Source organism: Hippocampus zosterae, chromosome 13 (genome assembly GCF_025434085.1).
Source record: "Hippocampus zosterae strain Florida chromosome 13, ASM2543408v3, whole genome shotgun sequence".
Lineage (NCBI taxonomy): Eukaryota > Metazoa > Chordata > Actinopteri > Syngnathiformes > Syngnathidae > Hippocampus > Hippocampus zosterae.
Genome location: NC_067463.1, coordinates 10,834,426 through 10,859,514, shown reverse-complemented (window position 1 = coordinate 10,859,514; position 25,089 = coordinate 10,834,426). Strand labels below are relative to the sequence as shown.

The window sequence follows — 25,089 nt, the reverse complement described above, 5'->3', positions numbered from 1 at the left end:
AGGTGACAGAGGGAGGGTAGCTCTTAGGGGCCTTTAAAAGACAGCAAAAATACATTTATTGAAAACAGTCTTTTGATGTTTCATCTTCTCTTTCTCCCCTCATCATTAATTTATGTCCGTTAATTTTTCCATCAAGCGTATTTGAAACTATGTTTTCGCCAAGCGGCACAGTTTAGTTAAGCACCAAATGGCTCATCCATCCATCCAGAGAGGTGGTGGACTGGTCTTGCGCGCCACTCAATGGTAGTACAAATACTGACAAACAATCATCCGACAATTTAGTGTCTTCAGTGAATCTAACGTGCCAATTTTGGGAATAGGTGAGTTAGCTGAAATACGTAGGGGGAAAAAAAATCAGCAAGCTAACTCTAGGAACGAAACTCAAACCCCAGCAGTAATACATTCTAACCACTAAGCTACCTTGCTGCCGTTAGTTGCAATAAATGGTTATTGAGTCCAAGGTGATCTTAAAGCAAAGGAGGACATCCTTTGCTGAAAAAAAAATAACAGTACAACTAGAACCTGGACTGGTTGCACTGACCCGGAAGGAATAGAGCTTACACCAGCAGTATTAAAGTCAGCCATTGAAACACTAAACCATGATGACGGTCATGTTTGTTTGTGAGTGTAGTTAGCGTACGACCTGCACTGGTGCTGTAGTGGTACATGTTGCTGCCTTTCCCGTGGATGAAACGGATATCGTTCCCAACTGAGGGGATTCGTCGCAAACACAACACGTTTCTGTCTGACCTTTGGCTTAATGGCCTACTGATGTGCTTGATGTTGCGTACAGTCAAAATTCAGCCAGTGCCTTGTTTGGATTGACAGGTGTGCAAGACACACAGTGCTGCAAGCTGCACTTGTAGGCTTGAACAGATGAAAAGCCTGAATTTTGAATTGAATCAGACAAGCGGAAAGCAGCTACCAACAGCAGGTTGTAATAAGTTCCTATTCTTGTATCACGAACAGCAGCAATCTTTGAAAATAGTACAATAGATGCGCCTTAGATGTTGCTTGCACTATTTTTATTTGCTGCTGAACCGCTGCGATCGTTGTTGTTGTTGAGAAATCAGCTCTACTCTCGCAATCTTCTATCTTCTTGCCCAGAGATTTAGCAATGCAGCCACTACTTCCTTTACTAACCTTAAAAAGTAAGGTTTGGTACCTTGGCTCCCCTTAAGGCCCACTCATAGTGAAGGCTCAAAACATTAGTCTCCTGTGGAAAGTGCTGCAATGTCTTACTCAGTAACTGCAACAAAAAGTCTTGCCTTGGAGTCAAGATGGTCCCATATGAGTTTGTCCAACATCCAAATTATTCCTGCGAACCTCAGCCGATGTGACCAATACACGGCCTCTGTCTTTTATACCGTATATATGTTAAAAGTAGGAGACAAGCCTGAGGCCACTGATGGGCCGTAGCTTATTTTCCCAGGAGAAAAAAGAAGAGCAGCACAAATCAATCCTCCATCTATTTTACTGGACTCCAGCTTTCATTGGACAGCTGCTTTGTAGCCTACTTGGTCATAAATAAGCACCGGTAAAGGTATAAATCAAAATCATGATGCAATAGGATTCCGCGAGGGAAAAAAAAAAAGTCATCGTAGGTTTACAGGTTTAGGTGTGACATGGAGTGAGTGCAGCGGCCATAAACACAACTTCCATACTGTCGACCTTCCACTTCTACTAACTGAAGAGTTTGTCCTCAGTTGAAAGTGATTCTATTCTGTGAGGATATATCATGATAATAATGATAATATACACCATCTGTCAAGAATGTGGATGTGGCTTCTCATTCAATAGCTTGAGAAGGTGCATATTGTAGTATATTTTAGATGTTTAGCTAGCTAGATGATATAACCATTATCAATCCCAAAATGGGGACATTTGTTGAAATTCTATCTATCTATCTCACTATTAATATCGCTAACCCGTTCTATCAATCTCGCTAGATAGCTAGCTATTTAGCTAGCTAGGTGTCTTAGATATGTCTCTCCCTTTCTGTGGATGGTGTCTGTGTCATCTAATCAGTACAGTGAATTATCGAGCAGTGGCTGAAGGTATTTGTGGCATTTGGAGAGATTAATTCCCTGGCAGAGAGAGAATGATAGTACAGCGGTCCTCAGTTTTTCGCTCGTTCTGCGACAACATAACCCATATTTGTATGGAAGTACTGTAGATTGTCAATAGTGTTGTCGTCATGTCAGAATTGGAGTTTTTTGTAATCCATTGCTCTTGCTGTCTCGCAGTATCCTATATATGTTAATATTTGAAAAGTAGGTTTAAAGACTTAAACAAAAATAAGTACGAAACCATGCCTCGGAAATGTTTTTCTATATTTCATTTTTATACTTGAATGTCATGAGCTACATAGCAGAGCATGAGGTACACCAACAGCGTTTGTATTTCATCCGTAATTTCCATCTCAAGTATGCGAGGTGGAAGAAAAAGCCTCAAAGCTATGTCAGTAATTTATTTGTTGGCAAACAACTTTCACTGTTACAACAAATATTAGTTATGAGATCATTCAACTTGGAACCCATACAAAAAGAATAAATAATCAGCAATAATATTGTAATAATCAACATGATCATAATAATTTAAAATAAAATTAAAAAACAAACAAACAAATAAAGAAGAACCACCCAGTGCCACTTTATTTACTCCTGCATAAAGTCAGCTCTTTTTCCTCCAAGCTTGTTTTTGCTTTTTTTTCAACGAATAAACAGATAAATAAATAATTTCTCTCTCGGGGAACTTGGAAGGGGCTTGTGGGATATATGTGCAAGCTACTCTTAATACACTTTTGAAATTTCCCTCCTAAATAAGTAAACATTGGCTTTAACATTAGCCAGTGCTGCAGTGTGTGGAGAGTTCTTTCAGTACACGTTGACGTTGTTTGAAAAACAAAAACAAAAGAAACATGGCATTTTTTTTCTGGTTTTTACTTTCGAGGACATTTGATCCCAACATGTTTTTCTGAACAATGACATGTTGACTATCGGTAGTACAGCTAGATAATGTCAAATGTGAGAGTATTTGGCAATCTAAATTATATGCTTCGTGTATTAGTTGCTCAAAAATACCTGGTGTGTTTTCTCACCTAGGTGTCGTCCCCATCCCCACCCCCAACTGCCCTCCCCCCTTGTGCCTAAAGGAACGAAAAGCGTAATTAAAACAAAAAAAGTCAGTGGACCCCACTTCCAGTAAACGTGTTCCCATGGTAATCGCTCCTATTTTCCCTTTTAACTACATAGTGTAAAATATATAGTAATCATTTGCAAAATGTGAGCGCGGTGTCACTATAAAAGGACCAGAAAGAAGTGTGCGTAGGGTAAATGCATATTAGTCAGAGTGCAAAACTGTCTCGATGAAAGATTTTTCTTCTTCCACTCCGTTGTCCATCGGTGACAGTTCCGAACAGTTCCACAGACAACTGACAAATAAGAATTGGTCATATGCAACATTTGACTCTGTATTTCTGTACAATACATCGAAATGATTTCATCATTTCATTATAATTCTTTGATAACTGAGAACCTTTACAGAAGAAAGAAGAAACAACCCATTGTCAACCCCAACCCACCTTTTTTTGTTTTTTTTCCCCCCATTTTTTTTAACCTATCGTCCCGAATTTACAAGCTCTCTTCATTGTTGTTAGCGAAATAAACAGCAGCCGCAATCACAAGAACTCGCAGGAAGGAACATATGACACCAGCCTGGACACGACTCCCGTTGAGCAGATATGAACAGGAAGAGAATTGAGAACATCAGAAAACATATGGGTACAGTATGGTTGATATTGTTTTTTTTTTTTTTTAATGTGTGCAGGTCCCCCACTTGATTGGCAGGTAGTGGTGCAAGGCCTTGCCCGAAGCCAGTCCACGTTGTGGCTTTGTCCTGTTTGATCACCCCAGAACGTGTCTTTTGCGTGTGAGCGGCACACGGGCGCGAGCACGAATCCTTTCACCAGGGGAGTTGGGTGGGGGTGGACTTGAGGGTTGATATTGTTGCTCAACCTCAGTCGTGGTGAGAGACTATACGATATGCTGGAGGTCCACATTAGATCACTTTCAGGTCTAATCCAAGATTCCAATTAAACACATAGAATTACAGATCCCTCCCCTCTCCTCTCCCTTCCATGGTTCTACTCCTGTTTGAAATTCACAAAGTGTCTCCCAGCGTGACAATACATTCAGCCCCTGTCTTGTCCTGAACCATACACATTAAACGCAGGACTCAGTCCAGGGGCGGACCTGTTCGGTCTGTCAGTCAACAACACACGAGTGGAAGGTTGTGAGAGTAGGCTCAGGGAGGGATAGGAGTCTCTCGGTGAGCTCTATAGACTGGTGACCAGGTGGGAAGGGTCTAGAGGGGGTTCCTCCGGCGAAGAATCAGACTCCTCCTTGCTGCCGGACACCATGTATCCGTCGCTACCTCCACGGCCCATGTGGTAGTAGCTCTGCAACTCGTGCAGGTGGTTTCGGGAACCCAGGTTCGGCATACTCTTGTAGTAGACGTCATCTAACTCGGGAGCTGTGGCACTCTTACAGGGCTGCAGTTCGCCGGAGCTGTCTTCCTCGCCGTCTGTTAAACCGTTCATCTGGCCATCCGGGAGGTCCGTGAGAACCGGCATGCTGGTGTACAGCGAGTCTCTGTGATTGGGCGAGTGCGTGTGCTCGTCGGTCTGCTCATTGGTCAGCAGCGGGAAGAAACTCTCGCTGGTCTCCTGCGGGATGCGGCGCGGCCTTGAGTAGCTATGCGGGGGAGGCGGTGGCGGGTGGCTGTCGGGTGGAGGGGGGCGCGGTGGCAGGAGGGGAGCGTTGGATTCTTCTCGGATTATATCCAGACCCAGGTTCTCCTCGTGGGGGAAGGTCGAAGGGTTGTCCAGCACCATGGGACCGCCATCCTCTTTACCGTTGCCCATGCAGCCACTGACCCCGCTGCTACTGGAGCTACTGCTGCCTCCTGCCATACTCTCTAAAGGAAAAGATTTGTGGTTCGGATTTCACTCTTCGCAATCAAAAAGACCTCGCGCCACAAGCGTTTGTTTTCCGTTCAAACATGTCCAGGTACAATCATCGTTTTATCAGCTGAATGTGTAAAACATCACTCGAAGTCGCAACCCTTTTTCAGTGCTGAGTCAAAGTCAAGAAGCGGTGGGGCTCATCATCTCATGATCTAACCAATTAGGTGTGTTCATTAGTGTAAGACTCCAATCATATTGCCTCGTGTCATGTAGTTTTTAACGTTTTCATCGCAATGGTTAACTTCTCTTCCAGTTGTGCGATTTGAGTGCCGATGTGTGAGGCCCATCTGCGGTGGGAATTATTTTTGTACGACACCTTTGTCAATTAAGTGTTTTTATGTCTCAATATTTACAGCAGCTGAATGATTTTTACACTTACAGTTCATGCTATAGGTGTGATTGTTAACAAACACATTAACATCAGTAAAAATGTGTTTTGTGTTTTGTAGCTAATATTTCCCATGGGAATAACTGGAGGTTGACCAGCATCCTTCAAGGGATTGCGCTCCACCTTTGAGAATACACGGTCTGACCTCTATACAGTATTGGTTTCTTATGAGCCATGGAATGGGATTGCTTGAAGATGGGATCTTTCATGAGCGGCAAATATTTGTGACCGCTTGCGCACATAGCGAATTGGGGATTTTTGTCAGGTTTTGCTAAAGGCCGCAAAGGGCTGCAAAGGTGGTCGTAGACAGGTCTTACATGTCACAAACACTTTTTCTTAACGTCAAGAAAGTTTAAACACGTTTAAAACATTTGCAACATTTTCATTCTGCTGTTCATGTCCTGCCTCTGTGAATTTCAAAAGAAGAAGTCACCTCCGTTGGTCATGCTGCTGTTGACCAGTTTGTTCATCAAGTTGTGACTGCGCTCGCTGGTGACCCTCTCGTGGTTGTTGAGGTAGGAGGGGATGTAATTGGAAGTGAGCTCCTTCAAGATCTTTTTTTCCAAGGTAGTCTCTTTGTGGTTGCTATGGGTGCCGTAGCCGCCGCTCCGGTCTAAAATTTGCACACAGTCACTCAAGTATTCGCCGCTGGCCATGCTGTAGTTGTTGCCATGGTTACCATTAAGGGGGAGTGTGTCCATAACACTGGAGTCTCTTGCGTTGTTCAAGATGCCCTCTGAAGTACAAATGGTGGAAAATGAAACATAAAAAATGCATTAAAATCTTTTAATGTACTAAGTGGATATCTCAGCGGAAACATGAATAAGTGAAACTATTCGCGTGTGATAGCATAGAGGTTGCATCGAATTGAGGATTCACAAGAAGCACTGTCCAATACTCGAACCGATTAGATTTTATAAAATTACTCTCATGACAAATGCGAATTGAACAGCAAAATATGTTTAAGTAACATAGACTGTCAATGAATAAGAACTCAATTTATCTCACTTTTGTTCAAGCCACTCACATGTCTATAAATTAGATCTACAACATTTGAGTGGCTACAGAAAATGTGTTAAAAGCATTCTCCCAGCCAGCAAATGCAGAGATTCTGTATAAAATCGAATCAGCCAATGAAACGATACTTTGCAAAGGCTGACGGCAAAACCAAACTTCTTGGCAGGAGATAAACAAATTTGCCTCAGAAGCGAGACATGAGAAAAGGAAGTCGATGTTATTAAAGTATTAATTTAGCCCGTACTTGTGTCTCGGTAAGATGCTATTGGACGCATGAGGGAGAAGAGAAAAAAGAGACATAGATATGAGGTCAGACATCAGAACAACAGACGCAAATCGGAGGCATGCTTAAGGTACTCTGTTTTGCTACATTGTTAGCATATTAGTATCATATGCTATCATTGATTTACAACATTTATAACACAGAATAAACATTGCAGAAGGAAGTGACAACATTTCACACTACATGCATAGAGCCAAAGCGAGTATGTGACGGTGCAAAAAATGGCATGGTGGCTCCCAAGTATCGTGAATGTGCCATGCAGTGCTTAATCGAAAAATGCTCAGTTGGAACGCGGACTGTAAATGAATCGCTGCACTGTTGTGACATCTCGATGCACCCAATCGGAGAGATGATGGCGGAGTGATTTCAGAGTGACAACCGCAAGATATTTGGGGATGTTCGACAGTGAAAACAGCATGGAGGAGAAATGGAGGAATCAATAATTAATGCAATGTCTCAGTGTCTGAGCTCCGAGACTCAAGACAGATGTCATGTCGTGATGTGGTTAAAAAAAAAAAAAGGCACACCGATGCAGGGAGATCTACTTTGGGTGCACACTGTTTGTTGGATGAGGTCGAAATGGGTGATTTTAGCTCCCTGCTCAACCTGAAGGTCACCGTGAAATGCTCTTCATTTGGCTGTAATTTAACAAGGCTATTACAGTTCATGGAAATGAACAAAATAACTCAAACTACAATTGAAAAAAAAAACAAATAAAAGGAAATAAAAGAAAAATAAAACAAAAAGCTTGAAAAACAAACAAAACTAATCGGAACTACCGTTTCCATTTGTAAAACTAAAAGTGATTGTAATGATCGTAATACTGTCCTTCGTTTTTGTCTTTGTCAATAAATATATCAGATCTTTCGGTGTTCTTTCCAAATATAAGTTGTTTGAGGAATGCAATTTACTTTATTACACAGTGCTTAGTGACCTTTTATTTTTTCCATCTTGTGCTCCACAAATACCCCATATATTTAAAAAATAAAAAAGTAATAAAAAAAGATCTAATAAACTAATTGATTAACACTAGTAAACATGGTACTCAAACAATCTTTATTTTAAGATTGCATGACTGTCTGTGTCTCATATGTTGTATTATTTTATGTTAACTGTTCTGTTGATGGCGCCGCGGGTACCCGCAGTGGCTCCTCTCTCTCCAGTGGTTGCACTGTGGTTGAGAGGGAAGAAATTTCTTCTGTGCTGTATGTTGCACATAGAGCATATTTGACAATAAAGCTGACTTGACTTGACATAAAAAAAAAACTACGGTAAACTAAACAAAACGGTCAAAATGAAATAAAAACTAACTCCAATGAAAACGCCAAAACTATTGTAAACCTGTAGCTTCACCCATGAGCCTAAAGCACCCTACATCCTGCTGTATAATTAAAATCGGATGAACTCATACCTTTCTTTTCGTTGCTGCTCATCTTTTCCTACTCATCTTCCTCCACATCTTCCTCATTGTAAGCAATGGGAAAAGCCACCATGCTACTTCCTGCCTTGTCACTTTGTCACAGGTGCCAAATATGGGCTAGTTTGCACTGTGCCGCCATCGTCCCTGCGCCGTCCTGTTCTCCTACCCTTGTAGAGCAAGCCGTGCAAACTCAACGCAGGGTGTAAGCACCTTTGGCGATACACTAATCTGGTATTTTTCACCAAATAATGTGAATATTCTAAAGTAGGGATGTACTTGCTTGATGGGGAAAAGGAAGAAAGGAAAAGTCTCATCTTTTTAAGTATTAGTTTTTATGTGACAGGTGAATCACTCTGGAAAGCTCCCGTTTTACCAAAATGTATTGAGCAGAATAATGTTGCCCAGAGGAGTAACGTGATGTTCGTTTGGCTCAAGTTGCCTTGGCTGACATCATGTTATTCTTTTGATTGCACAGTCGTTGAAACTTGGCGAACAGCATCTCTGTCAATCAAATCCTCAAACCAATTAACTAAGACCATTATTCTTTAATATTTAGACAAAAATTGCCAACAATCAGTGAGTAAATTCTTCTGCCCATCGCCATTGCAGAGTGATTCCCCGATTATTTCACCGCAGAATTCAACATCACACTAACACAGTCATGCCAAAATGAATTTCATCCACTTTTGCTAATGCATTGCATGCAGTACATTAAGAATAGGAACATCAGGCACACCTTGGGTGTTGTACATGCCCACAGCAGGGTTGTTATAGACTGCAGAGTCCCCCAGGAGAGTGTTATAAGGATTGTTAGTACCATGGGGACGAAGGAGAGCATTAGTTATAAGATGATTAGCCATGGTTCCTGGTACAGGCAGATAGAGAAAGGAAGGAGGAGGGAGGGGAAAAGCAACAGCCGAGTTAAGAGACGAAAAAGAGGAGGAGAGGAGGCATTTGGAGATTGAAGGCAAGAGAGAGCATGTAGATGCGGCACGGAGGGAGTGAGTACAGCAAGAGTCAGAAAAAGATGAAGAGCGAGTGTGTGGAGGAAAGAGGGAGAGAAGAGGACAAGTGAATCAAACGAGCAAACGCAAGTCGAGGAGAAAGCCTGAGAAAAGCGAGTCGAGTCATTCCTGCAGCCACAGGTCAAAGCAGGGGAGGATACGCACACTTATACAGTGGACTTGCCATTGCTACAAAAACACGTTGCAACTAATTCAGGTGACATCTTCTGAATATAGATGTATAATATAGCAAGTACAGTAAACACACTAAATTCTTTTCAAATCCTAATGTGACTTGGAAACTGTCTAAAAATGTATGCAAAGTGTGAAACGAATGATTGGATAAAAAGCCTTTTGCGACAATTCATCATTATCGCGGGTTAAAATGAAGGGAGCCTTCAAAAATATTTGATTGTACAATGTCATTTTTACTCAGGTAAAAATGTATTCTGGAGTGCATGTTATGGCAGCCTTGGGCAAAGAGGAGAACAGCTAAAAATGACCTGAATGTTGGCGACAAAATGGTTTCAAAAAGGGAACGGTACCATGCCATTTCCGAAGCCATATAGTGTACGAGGACTTGCACTGTGTATGATAAGCAGCGCCCTGCACTTCACAGGACTGTATACACTGTACGGTAGGTGTGACAAAGATGACGAGGAGTAGATGGGTATGCTGGTAAGGAGGTGCTAACACTTCCTTCTCTAAGTGTGTGATAATTCAGACGCTGACATTCCGCGTCTGCTTTAGCATCCATCTGTCATGCTAACAGCTTATTAGTGGCCTGGAGGAAAAGAGAGCACACCTCAACTTGGAGACTAACAAATGGAAGTGCGAGTATATTTCACTATTTGGATGACACGCACTTCATTTATAGCACTGCTTTGACCTTCACGGGAGCGGCGGCAGGAGAGATCACTGAATGCATCACTGAGTGAACTATACTACACGTATCTGTTACACACGCACTCACTGGATACTTCATTGGGTCGATCTGTGCCATGCAGAGGTCCAATAAAAGAGCATCAGCAACGTCTGCCTCCACAAAATGTGCCCTAGATCATATCTGAAATGTTCTTATACATTCCACAAGTGGTTAGAAGCACAATTGAAGCGTTGTTCAAATTTGATCCGCCCTTTAGCAAATCCGAAAAAGAAGATGATGTGTTTGTTTTGAAAATTCTTTTCAATGAAAGCGTGCTTGCTGTTTCATCAAATACAGTATGCACCCTTATGCTGAAACGAACGCAGTGTTCCGTTGTGGGACGCGTGGACTCCTACCTCTTCGCTAAATGACAGCTTATGATAGCTGAGCCTTCTGCTAGCAATAAAGAGGATACATTGACAGTGATGGGGAAGAAAATGTGTGGTATCACACAGTTACCTCTGTTAAGTGTGGCGGAGCTGTTTATGTCTCCTGTGATGAAGGAAGACTCCTGTTTCCTCACGGTGTCATTCCACATCCGCCTGATTCGACTCTACGCACACATAGGAGGAAGCCAGACAGAAAAGGGAAGAGGAGGAAGTGGTGTGGAAAAAGAAGCATAATAAGAAAAGGAAGAAAGAACAGTAAGGCAGTGTTGGGTCAATGTAACACACATTTTGGGAAAAAAAAGAAAAAACAATATCAAAGGATGTGATGTTCAAAAAATGGCCAATTAGCATTGAAGGGCAACCCCCCCCAAAAAAACTGAAAACAACAATCAGTAAAGGGATAATAGGGGGTGGGGCAGGTGGGGGGTATCCACCTGTCTATTCAATTTACATTTCAAAACAGTTTGCCAACATCTACAGCATAGGCACAGCTGTGAGTCAAGGCTGAGGCTAGCTCCACTTTCAACTCAAAAGGAACTAAAAATGTACCTAGCCACAATGAGTTCAACGTGCCAAATTGGATCTACAGTTGAAAGTGAAACGCAATAGCCCAAAACCCTGCTAGCGTGCAGCTGTCTCACCTGAGATTCTGCTGTGCTGTAGCGTCCAGGTGTGCAGGCAGGTAAGCTCACCTGTGAGCCTGTTGAGTAGCGGCCAGGTGTACGCGAGGTGGTGGTCTTGGAGGAGGAGATGGAAGTCTCTACGCTTTTGCCACTACAGCAGTGAGTACGCAGACACTTGCCATACTCTTTACGCACCTACAGATGGGGCGGAGATACTCGTTCTTATTGGAGTAGTCCATTGCAGACCACATTTTTAAAAAAGACCAAATGAAAGAATGCAGGAAAACTACAAAACTCTTTCTGTTTAATCTTCAGCAATTCACTAAAAAATGTACAAAAAAGACGGCACTGACACAGACCATCACAATTGTTCAGATATAGATTAACACCCCCCCCCCACCCTTTGCGCCACCCCCTACCCACTGACCACCTTTCTTGTTTTTAACTGTAGAATTTGTTGAGAAAATCATTTTATCACCCAAAGGCTAATTAATGGAAAACTTTGCATCTGTCAGTCAGCTATACAGATGACAAACGACAGGCTGACACACTCCTTTTGCAGCGAAACCGCTGTCGCAAACAAAATTATTCATCTGCTGGATATGGCGGGCCATTGCTGACCGCTCCAAGTGCAGTCACCATTTATCTCAATTATGATTTGCACAGGTTTCCCTCCAATTATTATTCTTGATATTGATACAATATGCATATTAGGAAGACAAATGCCCATTTGTTTTCAGACATGGCAAAACCAATGTATACCCTCAACCAAGAAAGTGTAATTGCCGTTAAAGAACCGAACGGGAAAACAAACGCTGGAGAAAAGGTGCAGAGAATTTTGCTGAACTAATGTCGCATTTGTTTTTAGTATACACCTTTTTGTCAATAATTATTTCAAATTCCGGCTGAGTACGGTAAATGTATATTTTATTTTATTTTAACATTTATATTTTAGAATATCGAATAAAATGCTAGAGGGGGTTAGCGAGGGCTACACAGATTTCTGATGATGCCACATGGCCATCACCATTGCTTTTCTTTCGCCCGTCCATTCCGTTTTGCATTGCTTGTTAGCATTAATTAAAGACTTTCCGAAGGAAAAGTTTGGTTAAATATGAAACATTTCCACAACAATTCTCTTCATTTTATGTTTATTTTGATGGTAAACTTCAACTGGATGTAAAAAATAAAAATAAAAAAGAGAACCCCCCCAAAAAATATTAAATTCCGAACAGCACATATCTTGAAAAAAAATCGTATCTCATTGCACCACTATAACTCTATTTCCATTATTTCCAATGATTGAGAATGTATTCTATAATTTTGACCAGCAACAAGGAGAAAATTAAGTTCCCACCATATTTCACTGTAACACTGAGGTCCAAGTCACCACAGTGAAACAAGATTTCAAAAAAATGTTTGAAAAATGACCTTTTTAATTTCACTGCAGTTTATGTACAGTTTGGATGAAAGCCGGAAGACTGACAATTGTGGCTGACCATTTGAACAAATACGAATGTGATTCTCTGCCATTCCGAAGTCTTTTTCTTTTTTCTTTTCTTTTTTTTTTTTACATTTTTGACATCGAAGAAAAGATACATTTCGGAGAACATTATGGTTATGTGCCGCACTGACAAGAAACCCATACGGACTGGAGTGGACTGTGGCCACATCCTGCGTCTACCCGCAGCTTCGATGGGACAAAAATAATGGCTTCATTTGATATATTACCCTGTGAACTGCTGAGGTTTCCTGAACAAACATCGACTCCATCAAAATGTCGGTACTACAGGATTAACTTTAGAACTTTCCCCATTATCACTGACCCAACTTTATGACTGCATTTGTAATGCCCATATTCCTCCAGGAGTCATATGATGCACTTGTACACACAAAACATCTGCATTTAGATCCTAATCAAGTTAGAACAAATAGCACCGTAATTACTTTTTAACAAGCTTGTTGGATTGGCAGCCGTGTTTCGCCGCATGCTCTGTTTGAACAGCTGTGTGGAGAGCCACGCCGTGCATCTTGGGAGAAACCATGCTGGGCTGCAGCCAAAGAAAACCTCAACACGGTTCGAAGGACATCTCTCTAGACACTTGATCTGATGGCCTTACACATACCTTAAGTAGATCTGCGACACACGCAGACGCACAAACATGCACATGCGTGCACGCACATGCGCATACACTGAAAACCCAAAACCCTCAATGGGACTGACGCCACTTGAGTGTGTATTGAGCATTGCATAAATGTTATCGGCAGATTCTGCTCTTCTTCCATAGGCAGTGTCAAAGTGTGGGAGCTGTGGAAATATGACAGGACTCCTCCCGCAAACCATATGTACCGGTAATTAAAAGTAAAAAAAAAATGAAAAGAAAGCATACTGTATATTGGGGCTTCAATTAACAATTGCACTGCTCAACAGTAAATTATAATGAGAAATGGCATGATGTGTCCCTTAACATATTTATGATGCTTATTTGAAAAATATATTTACTTTGTTTTGAGCACATCAGGTTTTTGAGATATTTCCATATTTTTGTGTCCATCTGTTGCTGAACCTAACCCTTAATTCACCTTATGATATACATGACAATGTTTTATCATTATTACACTGAAGTATTATGATTATATTATTATTATTATCATCATCATGGAAACCTAATGTAATAGAGAAAAAACTGGGGCAGATGTGGGATCACTGCAAAAAAATTTATCTGGAAAAGTTTACTTGCATCTCTGGTTAAAAAAAGGACTACCGGTAAACATTTGTTGACCAGCACTATTTTAATAATCGATTAACCCGTCAATTATCACCTTGATTAATTAATTAATCAGATATTAAAATTATGATTCTTAGTTCCCATCCCTTTATTCAAAAACAATATTTCAAATCAGCAGTGAAGAAAATGCACCCATGTCAGTTAAATATGATTCCATTATAGGTTTGAGCTTTAACAGTTGACAGAAAATCTGGAAAAAAAAAAAAAAAAAGAAGATGATTGTTTTCAAGAGCGGCGGCACTGGTTAGCATGTCTGCTTCACAGTAGAGGGTCATGGGTTCCATTCTGGGCTCCGGCCTTTGTTCTCCCTGTACCTTTATGGGTTTTCTCCGGGTACTTCAGTGTCTTCCGACATTTCAAAAACGTGCATGATAGGTTAAGTGAACACTCTATCCTGTCTATCGGTGTGATTGTAAAACCCGAATGGTTGTTTTGTGTATCCTGCCTACTGCCCGAGGACAGTTGGGACAGGTTACAGTTCACCCGCGACCCTCGTGTGGGTAATCCGATAATGGAAGGTTGGGTATATTTTATTTGTGTATTTGTTGTGTACAGTATGCATGCTAAACTCTCTCATCCATAAGGTCACCATAGCCCAATATATCAATATATATACTGTATATATAAAGGGGTTCATCAGGACATTGTGTCTCTGGGAGGAGCTTTGTTGCTGATCAAATTAAAAATGACTCCGATAATAATATTTCAAAAATATTCACATGCATCAATTGTAATGCGGGATCAAAAGTTGAGGAAATGGATACCATGTGATTTGAATAATTATATCAATGCAGACACAGATTTACCGATTGGATATCAAGTACGTCATTTGTGCGCCTCGATCACTCTGTTCACTGCAATCCATTTATGCGCCGCATGTTACTCACCTTTTTCTGCAGAATGCAGTGGAAGATGAAGATGAACATGCCCTGCAGCGAGTTGAAGATGGTGAAAAGATAAGCCATGATGACGGTGCTTTCGTTGATGTACATCAGACCAAAAGCCCAGGTGAGGCCCAACAGACACAGCAGGGCTATGGCCCCGATCACCCAAGACCTGCAGGAAAGGGAGGATCTGTGAGAAAAGCTTTTTTCCCCTCCTTGTGCTGCACTCCGCACACTACAGTCTTTGAAAAGAATGATGATTCTCTAAATGCGTCAAGCATAAAGGTCAGTAGAAGCCATGGATAATGGACCCCTATTTCAGACAGAGTACTTTTCCGTTTGCGCTATGCTAACCTTATCGCTTGCCCTCGATCAGAAAATGTTCTTCAGCCAACTGTGATGCAACATGGTGCCATAAAGGATGAGAAAGGGGTTAGGGAGGGTTACGTAAATCCCTGACAAAGTTGGATGAAGAAACGCGATCGTGGTTTTCCTGAAGAGTTTCAAACTCGACCTGGAAGCGTCAAACATCACAGATGCGGAGAAAAGTGGGAGAGGCCATAACCTCACTGATAGCAGAGCTAACGAGAAGACTTTTTTCCAAATCTTGAAATCTTTAATGGGATCGGCTCTTAAAGGCGTTTTCAAGTTCCATTTAATTAATATTCGACATCAATCCATTTACTCTACGCATTACTTTATGAGAAATGCAAACCAGGTTTCTACCGTGCTGCCCTTTCTTATATAGACTAAATTTATCAAAAAAGCAGAATAACAGAGGACAAGGGAAACAGATCAATGGCCAAGCCACAAGGTGCTGTCACACTTTACTTCCCTGTTTCATGCCGCACATTTATTTATTTTTTCTTTTAAGCTTAAATCGGTCTGTTCTAAATTTAGCTGTATTTCTTTTCACTTCTTCCCGTTCAGTTTTTTCCCCCTATGCAGACATATACTGTAGATGCCAGCCTGAGAAGGCAAACACTATTTATTTTCTGTCTGGCACGGATTTTCTTTTACTTTTTAAGGTTGCCGCATTCTTACAGTGCCAAATGTTATTTTGCAGTTCGGTCTGCTTCTCCTGCTGTGAATTCCACTCTATTCTTATATGCAAATTTGCAGGATTGACGTGGTAATTTTGCAAACTGGGACCCACTCAGATCACTTTCCCCATGAAATGGATAATTTTATTTTTTTTGCTTCAGATGCTCTTGCTTCAAACTTTGCAACATTTTTCGACAGACCCAACTGCTAGTCTAGCCGTTTAATTACTTGCAAACCTTGCTGGTTGCTTTCGTGTAAAATCCAGTACACCTCCACCGCGCAGCCGAGCATAATGAGAGTGCGTCAAAAGGTGTGATCCAAATAAGAGCTGTTTACAACGGGCATGCATACAGCCTGTGTGGGGATTCAATGGGCAGCAGGTTGGAGGATATTACAGGCATCGGAAAGCGACATTTCCCCATAAAAGGTCACCGTTTCTGCTCCACTTCAGCTTAGATAATGGTCTCTAATGCGATTGGCTGACTGGCCAGTGATCACCTCCCATGGAAGGAATAGAGACAGAATGAGTGTGTTGCGGAGGGGCGGGGGGGTATAGCAATGGATTTTAGCGAGAAATTAGGAGAGTCGGGAGGAAGGAGGAGAAAGAAAAGAAGAGAGTAAGTGAGTGCGACTGGGGTGATTGATTTGATGTTGCCCTCTCTGGCACCATTCAGCCGAGACATAAGCGCCAATAAAGCCCGTCTGCCGACCCTCTCCAATAAAGGAGCACGCTCATCCCTCTTTTCCTTCCTTCGGTGCCCCCTCTCTTCCCCCTCGGTGCTCCCTTAAGTCAGCCTCTCAGCTGCTTCCCCTCGCTCACATCTTACCAGTGTAACATTTCAACAGCACGTTGGGCAAGTTATATGGGTCAAAGAAACGGCTCACAAACGTCACACGTGTTCGAGTAATTCATATTCCAGGGAGATGAGTAGACACGACCGGGTCTATTAAGGAAGGGAAGCTGCTTCTCCAGACACATAAGCCGACAGGCAAACCATTCAAAATGTCTGCGGGGCATCTTGATTGGAGAACGGCCTTACCAAAGGCAACGTGTGATCTCTTGAAATTAAAGAGACAAAGAAAACAAAACGGAAGGAGAGGGGAAAAAAAAGGCACAATTATGATTATGATTAATGAGGAAATGGGACATGACTAATAAAGCCAACTAGATTACAATCTATTCAACCTTCAGCACTTTCAGAGAAAGCGCGAATGCCATTAAAAATGTTGGAGGGGGAGGGCGTCCGATTCTTGAGTGCTCTTTGATTTTAATCTATCATCAGCCCTTTTGATCACATCCCCCAGAAAGGCACTGAAGGAAACATCCTGCGGTTGCTCCTTAATTTCTGAAATGCCTCCGAGCGCTGTCGCCAAAGGAGACGGCGGCCTCGGTGTTTATAAGCAACAACGAATGATCCCACCGTCTCCTGATTGACTCTAAACATTGCACGTCGCATGTCGGCGGGCCACTCGCCACCGAGCTGCGGCATATTGCTCAAATTAGACCGAAGCCTTTTGTCTCGCGCGTCGGTTGGAACGGGAGAATAACACAGCCGTGATTAGTTAGCACAGGCAGACAGAGATGCTTCGCTCGTTCTGGAATGAAGTCATATTTTCAAGCAACGTTCTCAGAGGGTCATATGCAGACAATAATGACGCGAATTTCAATAAGAGGCCTCTTGAGATGATGTCAGACAAAAATGAGATGTGTTTCGTGCAAACATGCTGAATTAAAGAATGACAATGGGTACGAGATTGGAAGGAGCAGTCATATTCAGACAGATCTCCCTTTGGGTTTGTACAGTGAACGTGGAGGCAGAATGCAGACAGCTTCGCTGAAGAGGCACATACAGACGGGCCCAATGCACGAGACGACAATGTATGGTCTCTGTTTTTGGAGTCTCATTTTTTTTTAATGTACTTTGTCATTAGATGAGTAGCTGGATGATGAGTAAAATGCTCACAGGGGACCAGAATGAAAAAAAGAAACATCAGTGGATAACTATATCAAACATGTTTAAATTCACTGACCACACCTGTCAAATCTAACGACAACCAAAACAACGGCAACATTTGTGTTACCTGACAAAATAAATAGTTAAATAAAAGTAGCAACGTTTTGATTGACATTGTCAGAGATATTTCACGCGGTTTATTGTCCCTTGCAGTGCTGCATTTGCAATACAATCACAATTTGACAAAATGTGATTTGCGAATCACAAAGGCTGCAATTTGACCGTTTACTGGGAGCGAAGAGAAGGACAGCGGAGAAATTTAGAGTCGAGGGAGGCGTGAGCGCTGTAATTAAAACCTGCCGCCCTATGTGGACGTGATTTTCGCTTTTCGTTTTCTGACTTATCATTGCAGCGAGGAAGTAACATGTTTGATCTCTTTCGCCTTGCGAGGCTTTAAAAAAACACAATAAATAAAAACTCAATGTGTGCGGCATTTATTTTGTGTCGTTGAGCCACCACCACTGTTTAGCGTGCCGCCTCCATATAACATTAAAAGTGTTGACTTCCATTTATGAGTCTCTGATGTTTGTGCACACACAGTAGCATAAGTGGTGACCAATCAAAACACATCCACGGGTAAGATGATTTGAAAATGAAAACGCCCTGCAAGGCTGTCAGCGGTTATATATGAAGATTAAATGTAATAAAAATGAATTAAGACTTTGTTTGTGAAAAACTATATTAGCAAAGGACCTTGAAAAAAGAATTGCATACAAAATATCAAACGCAATTTTAAGGTTAAAAAACATGTGATTATTTTCCAAAAGCGTTGAGTGCATTCACACTATGATACAGAAATGAAATGATGTATGAAGATAAGGTATGAAATTAGTAAAAAAGTTGAAATGGAACGTAATTTCCAGCTATCGGTATTAAACTTTTTTTGGGGGGGGGGTAAAGTATATCCATCCATTTCTTTTCTAGACCAGTGGTCCGGGTCAGAGCCACAGGTGTGCCGCAGCCTATTCCACCTGACTCTTGACAAACAGAAAAGAAAAACAAAACACATTGAAAACAAATCTCCAGACATGCAACTTCGTGGATGCCGAAAGTGCGGGGGTCAATTGTATTTATATCTTGTTATCATTGTATTTAAAAATCTGTATAAAGGTGAATAGGGTCCAGTCCAGTTTTAAATGACTCGTCAACTGATCACATATCATTTTAAAACTTGAAATGAATACCACTTGGAGAGTCTCACAACTATCATTACCATCTTGGACAAGCAGATTTAGAAAAGCTGCTGCTGCTCGAGGGTAAGAGTAATATAAATAGTGGACAAGTGTGATGTGTGCGTGTGCATGTAAAGTGGTGGTGGATGTGTGCGTTTAAAAAAAAAAAAGAAAGAACAAACTTCGATTTGGAAGGTGTTGCACTTTCTATAAAAGCAGGGTTTTTTTTGTTTTTTTTGCCTCCATCGTGTTGCTGGGCAACAGCAACACATCTCGATGTTGCTCAAGTCAAGCCACTCTCTTCAATAAGTCCATTTTTATGGATCAGGCAGACAGTACATAATGTGTTGATGGGCTTTAAAGCCGCAGTAGGTGGATTCCAGGAGAGAAGAAGGGCAGCTTTTCTGTCTCCGAATTGTTAAAACGACAGTTAAAACTCATGTATTGATGTCCCCCTATCTTCATGCCCACGAGTTTGCACCATCAGCAGCTAGCAGGACCCAATGTACACTTACTTGATGTTGTCCAGACACCCAGAATCTGGTTTGAGGATGGCCGTATGATGGAACATCTTGTAGAGAGCAATGCCAAGGAAGATTACATTGAGCTGAAACACACAGACAGATACTAGTTAGTTCTTCATCCCAACTCAAACACACAATTCACTCTCAAGGCACAGGCCAAGAGTAACTCGTAAGTTTGCTGACACAGTTTCACTAAAGTTCACCTGATGTGCTGAAAGCTTAGAACATCCTGAAGTTATTATAATCGATTCAGGACCACGGTGAGAGGACAGATCCGAGTTTCACAGTTGCCCTTACTGTTTTAATAAAGCCGTTTTTGTGCTCCATCTCAGAGGCTGTCTGGTGAGCAGCGGGTGTAAAGTCTGCACACTACGCTGCTCCCTCTCATAATCTTGGTCAGATCAGCGATAGAAGCCAGTGTCAGCAGGCTGACTTCAAGGCAAGCACAGAGCACAGCAGCTTGCATTCTGGCATTCATTTAATTGGGAACACGTCCTATTGCTACCGTGGCGTTTTTGTGACTATTTTGTATTTTATCCGCGTCTGACAAAAGCTCCAGCTCTATTTCCAACTCTGTGTACAAGTCAAAGTAGCACATAAGCTGTTCCTTGTCGGCTGAAAGATTCTGAAGGGGCAATAATATTCACATTTGTTCCATTTGCACTTTGCTGGCAGCTTATGAAATAAGCTGTAGGAGATTTCAAATGTTTGTGGTAGCAGGCTCTCGTATAGTACATGGCAGAACACGGGGCTGTTGTTGCCTGCGTGCTCCTCAAGATAATGAACTTAATAAAGCTTCCTCAGTGAAGTGTACAAGGACTGAAACCAGTGGAGACACATTACTACCATCCATTTAGTTTTTAACATTTTATCCCGTTAAGGGCCACAGGGGACCTGAAGCTCATCACAACTGACTGTGGTTAAAAAGGCAGGCTATCCACCTTATTACTGAGGGCTCTGATGCCCAAAAATTATGGGCGTGACTTCCTGTGTGACACCGGAAGTAGCAGTGAGCCATTTGTTTCCAGGAGCGGTTTGTTTGAACATTTTTTCTTTCCTTTTCTAAACGATTGTAAACCCCCGTAGCATTTAAAAATGTGTTGCACAGCTTGGGAACGTGTTCCGCTTTTGGCGGTTGTACAAGCAACCAGAAGAAATTGAACTTGTTATAAGAGCAATTTTATGAATTTATGATTGTAATGATTACTCGTTTGAGCTGCGACAAGTGGCATGTCCTCATTGTCTACGTCTGCAACGGTCATAGAATGTGGACTAAGAAGGATATACCAAAAGTTTGTTGTAGCTGCATCTGTTGTGAAAGTGCAATACAAATAAAGATGTATTGTATTGTAAAACTGGTCTGCGGTCACAGGGGCTCATTTGCCCGTAAATGTCCCCCTGTAACGCTGATTCTGGCATACAATGAGAGGTTAAAGTCATTTTTGCATCTCCTTCAGAACAGGGATTGATTTGACACATTTTGATCCTCATTTTTACTTCGCTTAGTCAGATTTTCTCAAATTTTGCCACGGTCGGAAATGGTTTGCCATCCAAAATACTTCCCTGTTGTTGGACTACAATTTGAGAGTTAATCCACATGTAGGGATTATTTTAAATTGATCCGTTTTCTCACTTTCGAGATGCACGGGGAAACCAAATCAGATTTGGCACTTCCACGTGACTTGCACAAACAATATGGCAGCTAAGCCAAGTGTGCTGATAGTGAGCATGCATGTGTGTGTGTGTATCTCACCATTATGATGAGTGTCGCAGGGCCTATAAAGCTCCAGATAAAGTATGTATCCAGTCGCAGCCAGCACCTAAAGAGAGCAGAAAGATGCAGGGGGATTAAAACATGTCTCAGAGGGATGCTGGCTGGCAAAAGATTTACCAGCAGATGACAGTTTATGCATCACACACGTACGCGCACGCACACACGCATACACACACACTCTGAAGGAATGGGGAACAAGTTATTGACATGACTTTTAAATTGTGACAAACACAGGAATGACGGAAAGAAAGAGAGGAAGCACATGGCTCCAACATACATCATATTCTTGGAGGTGAGATGGTGAGAGATGATCACCCGTGATAAATATACCTTCACTCCAACCCAAGGGCTGTATATGACACCGTCACATGGTGGGTTGGGGAAAGATAACAATGTTTTCTTTGAATACGGAAGTATGCCTTGGAAGACTCTTTTTATGGAGTCTGGGGTTGGGAGTAGGGTTGAGAATGGAGGCGCACAAATGCACACACATGTGCAGTTTGCTGAATTACACAAAAAGGATACAGCAAATTTCCATCAAACGTCAAAGAAACCAAAGAAGAACTCATTCAGTTGTGGTGAACCCGTTCCGTGATTCTCAAACTGAGGTCAGGGGTCCTAGGGCCATAGCTCGAGAGGAAGTAAGATAATTTGCAATTACTTTTGTCATTCGAAACAAAAATGCACATCGACTTAAAACAAATATAATGAGCCAAATACCTTTTTAAAATATGATCGAGTCATTAATAATAAATAAATGATTTTATGAAATTTTGGGGTGCGCATGGTAGTTGTGGTCAAAGTTGGGGATTTTGAAAAGTTTGAGGAGAAATGATTATGATATTGGTGAATCAACATTTTTTTTGTTTTATTTTTGGTGGCGGCAGGCGGGGGCTGGGGTGGGGGCTTTTTGCCATTTGGAGTCACTATGTGGCCTTCGGATATCCTCTGTGAACCAGAAATTACGATTACGGCACGACACAATTTTTTGAGGAAGTCCCATTTTCGTCTATCTGAACCGTTCTGCCACAGTCTCAAAAAAGAATGGTTCAATGAGCCAACTCATCTATCGCCACATACACTGCGACAGGAGTCATTACATTAACGTTTCCTCTTCGTTCGCTACCCCTTAAGCCACCCTCAATGCACAATTGCATATGTTGCTGCTACCCCGAAAGTTTCCTCATTTGTGGCATGTAAGGGAGGAGAAAGTCTACCTTCCACTCAGCGGGTTACAACTCCGCGCTTAAAAAGTTCCACTGAAGCAAAATGGCTGACTGATTCACGGCCGGCTACTTTTGAATTATTAATCTTTCAATTTCCACCACATGAGAGCGGTCCTCCATTATGGGGGCCCCGCACTGTGTCATTGTATCTCCCGCCATGGCCTCCTGCATCAAGTCATTGCTCCCCACCTTCCTTAGGAGACGTGAGCGAGATTTGGGGCGCAGTAAGGGGTGTCGTGTCATATTTTTGTTCAAAAAGGCAAGAAGTGGTGCCATTTTCAAGGCGGTGGATTGTAAATGTGCCACATAACTCATGTTTTGCTTCTATAAAAGGTACGTTATGAGCTGGATTTATTATCCAATTAGTTCGGTTTACATGTAGGGACACAGGTTGTTTGGGTGAAACATGACATTAACTGGCCACCACGTGGCACACATAGACTGAATGTGCCAACTTGAACAGGGGTATCATCAATTTCGCTTTGGCATGGATCTTGAGATTTGATTGACATGTCGCAAACGTATTGCATGAATAATGTGATATATGTAATAGATAAGTTAGAGCTGTGTATGAAATCATAATGACAATTTCTGCCTTGACAAATGATTATATCACTCAAATTTCACTGATGCCGTCAGTGCGATGCACATTTATAATGAATTATAATAAATATAAAGCGGCCCGGTAGTCCCGGTAGTTAGCACGTCGGCTTTATAGTGCAGAGATACCGGGTTCGATTCCAGCTCCGGCCTCCCTGTGTGGAGTTTGCATGTTCTCTCCGGGCCTGCGTGGGTTTTCTCCGGGTGCTCCGGTTTCCTCCCACATTCCAAAAACATGCGTAGCAGGCTGATTGAACACTCTAAATTGTCCCAAGGTGTGAGTGTGAGCGTGGATGGTTGTTCGTCTCTGTGTGCCCTGCGATTGGCTGGCAACCGATTCAGGGTGTCCCCCGCCTACTGCCCGAAGACAGCTGGGATAGGCTCCAGCACCCCCCGCGCCCCTACTGAGGATCAAGCGGTTCGGAAGATGAATGAATGAATGAATGAATGAATGAATGAATGAATGAATGAATGAATGAATATAAACTGATCTTCTTGTGGTAGTTTGCAGCAGTGTAAACTTGCACTGCTTTATACTGAGAGCGGTTTCTCATCCTTGCAGGTCTCTTTTTGTCTTTTATATATATATATAGATTTCTCATCTTAGAATAAGTCTACACACCCCTGTTCAAATGCCAGGTGTTTTGTCACAGAAATTAAATAAGACCAAAATAAATGAAAATGTCTCTCTTGAATTGAAGGTAAAAAGGGGTCTATACACACGACACCTACCATTTAATGTGCCTCTGGTTAACCTCAAATCAATTTGGAAAGTCCAAGTAGGCTTTTCATATCTTTATATTTTAGTTTTTTTCGCAGTTTGAAGATTTTGTCCTAATACTGACTCAGTTTGCACAAGGGAGTGAGAGAATTTGTAATGGTTCGATGAAACCAAGGTTGAACATTTTGGCCAACGAGCAATTAACACAAAATCACCTCACATCATCAGTTATAAGACGGTGTGCACACTTGTGCAACTACATTACTTCAGTCGTTTATTTTTACATGCCCTTTCAAAAAGAGCTGTTATTGAGCTGTTATACGCCACAATAATGGTGGAAAGAGTTTAAAAATAATTCATCTGGGTCTCATTTCTTTACATTACAACTGACATTTGTACGAGGGTGTGGAGACTCTTCAGAACAGCATTCAATGTTAATACAGTGAAAAATTGAGCATGCTTGTGCCTTGTAAATGCACACCTTTCTCAACTCGTATTTGTGTTTTGTGTTTGTTTTAGGTTACATTTGGGTTTTTTCCCCCCTCATGTGCCCTTTTTGTCTCCACCTGTTGTCATCATCCGGGTCCCTTGTGTTGAACCAATCAGCTCGCTCAAACCTTTGTGTCTTGTCCAGGTGTTTCTCGTCCTCTCGTCACTTTGTTTGTATTTAGTTTTGCGGGTTCTGTCAGTCTTTGCTGGATCATTGTGAGACACTATCATGTTTTGTTTCCGTTTTAGGTTTTTGTTACTTTACTTTCCTGTCATTTTCAGGCATTTGTTTGTATACTTCAGATACTTTTCCAGTCTACTCCTGTTTGTATTTTTGTTCAATACATTTTGCTCAGTCCACCCCACTCCCCCTGCCTCCCCGGCTTTTGGCGTCCTTCAGCCACCACCTCGCAAAACGTGACAATTTGATGGATCAGTTGAACCTAATGAAGTTTCGAGTTAATTATATGAAGCACTTCAATTAAACACAGTTTTATTTTCATGAAATCATCTTCAGTTAATCTGATTAATGCTGTTTGTTGTTATTGACACCGTCAAGGAATTTTAAACTTGCGAAAGCAATTCCTATTTTGGGCTCTGGGCCGAGTTTGATTTGGAAGATGAATGGTGTTTGATTTGATGCTTATAAAAATGCACGACTTGTGATAAATTGATAGCTTCTAATCTATTATTCTAACAAAGACATGTTTTTGAAACTTGTTGTTTTGTGACAACGCTCCGAAATCTGTTGTCGTAATTTTGCCTTTTTTTTTAAC

The 25,089-nt window shown here is 41.7% G+C and overlaps 1 protein-coding gene across 18 annotated transcripts in view; it reads right to left on the bottom strand.

The window, feature by feature from the left end:
• Positions 1-2,456: 2,456 nt before the first annotated feature.
• Positions 2,457-25,089, bottom strand: part of adgrl3.1 (adhesion G protein-coupled receptor L3.1) — a 164,511-nt gene continuing 141,878 nt past the window's right edge. For 4 of the 18 annotated variants that reach the window (XM_052084582.1, XM_052084579.1, XM_052084578.1 and 1 more), the window contains 9 exons: positions 21,257-21,323; positions 19,495-19,586; positions 14,752-14,920; positions 11,094-11,270; positions 10,523-10,616; positions 8,871-8,999; positions 6,676-6,693; positions 5,848-6,150; positions 2,457-4,977 (listed from right to left, as the gene is read on the bottom strand). In XM_052084582.1, coding sequence (XP_051940542.1) covers positions 4,337-4,977; positions 5,848-6,150; positions 6,676-6,693; positions 8,871-8,999; positions 10,523-10,616; positions 11,094-11,270; positions 14,752-14,920; positions 19,495-19,586; positions 21,257-21,323 — 1,690 coding nt within the window. In that variant the 3' untranslated portion in view covers positions 2,457-4,336. The remainder of the gene's footprint in view (positions 4,978-5,847; positions 6,151-6,675; positions 6,694-8,870; positions 9,000-10,522; positions 10,617-11,093; positions 11,271-14,751; positions 14,921-19,494; positions 19,587-21,256; positions 21,324-25,089) is intronic. The other 14 variants (XM_052084595.1, XM_052084593.1, XM_052084584.1 and 11 more) reach the window with 13 other exon arrangements.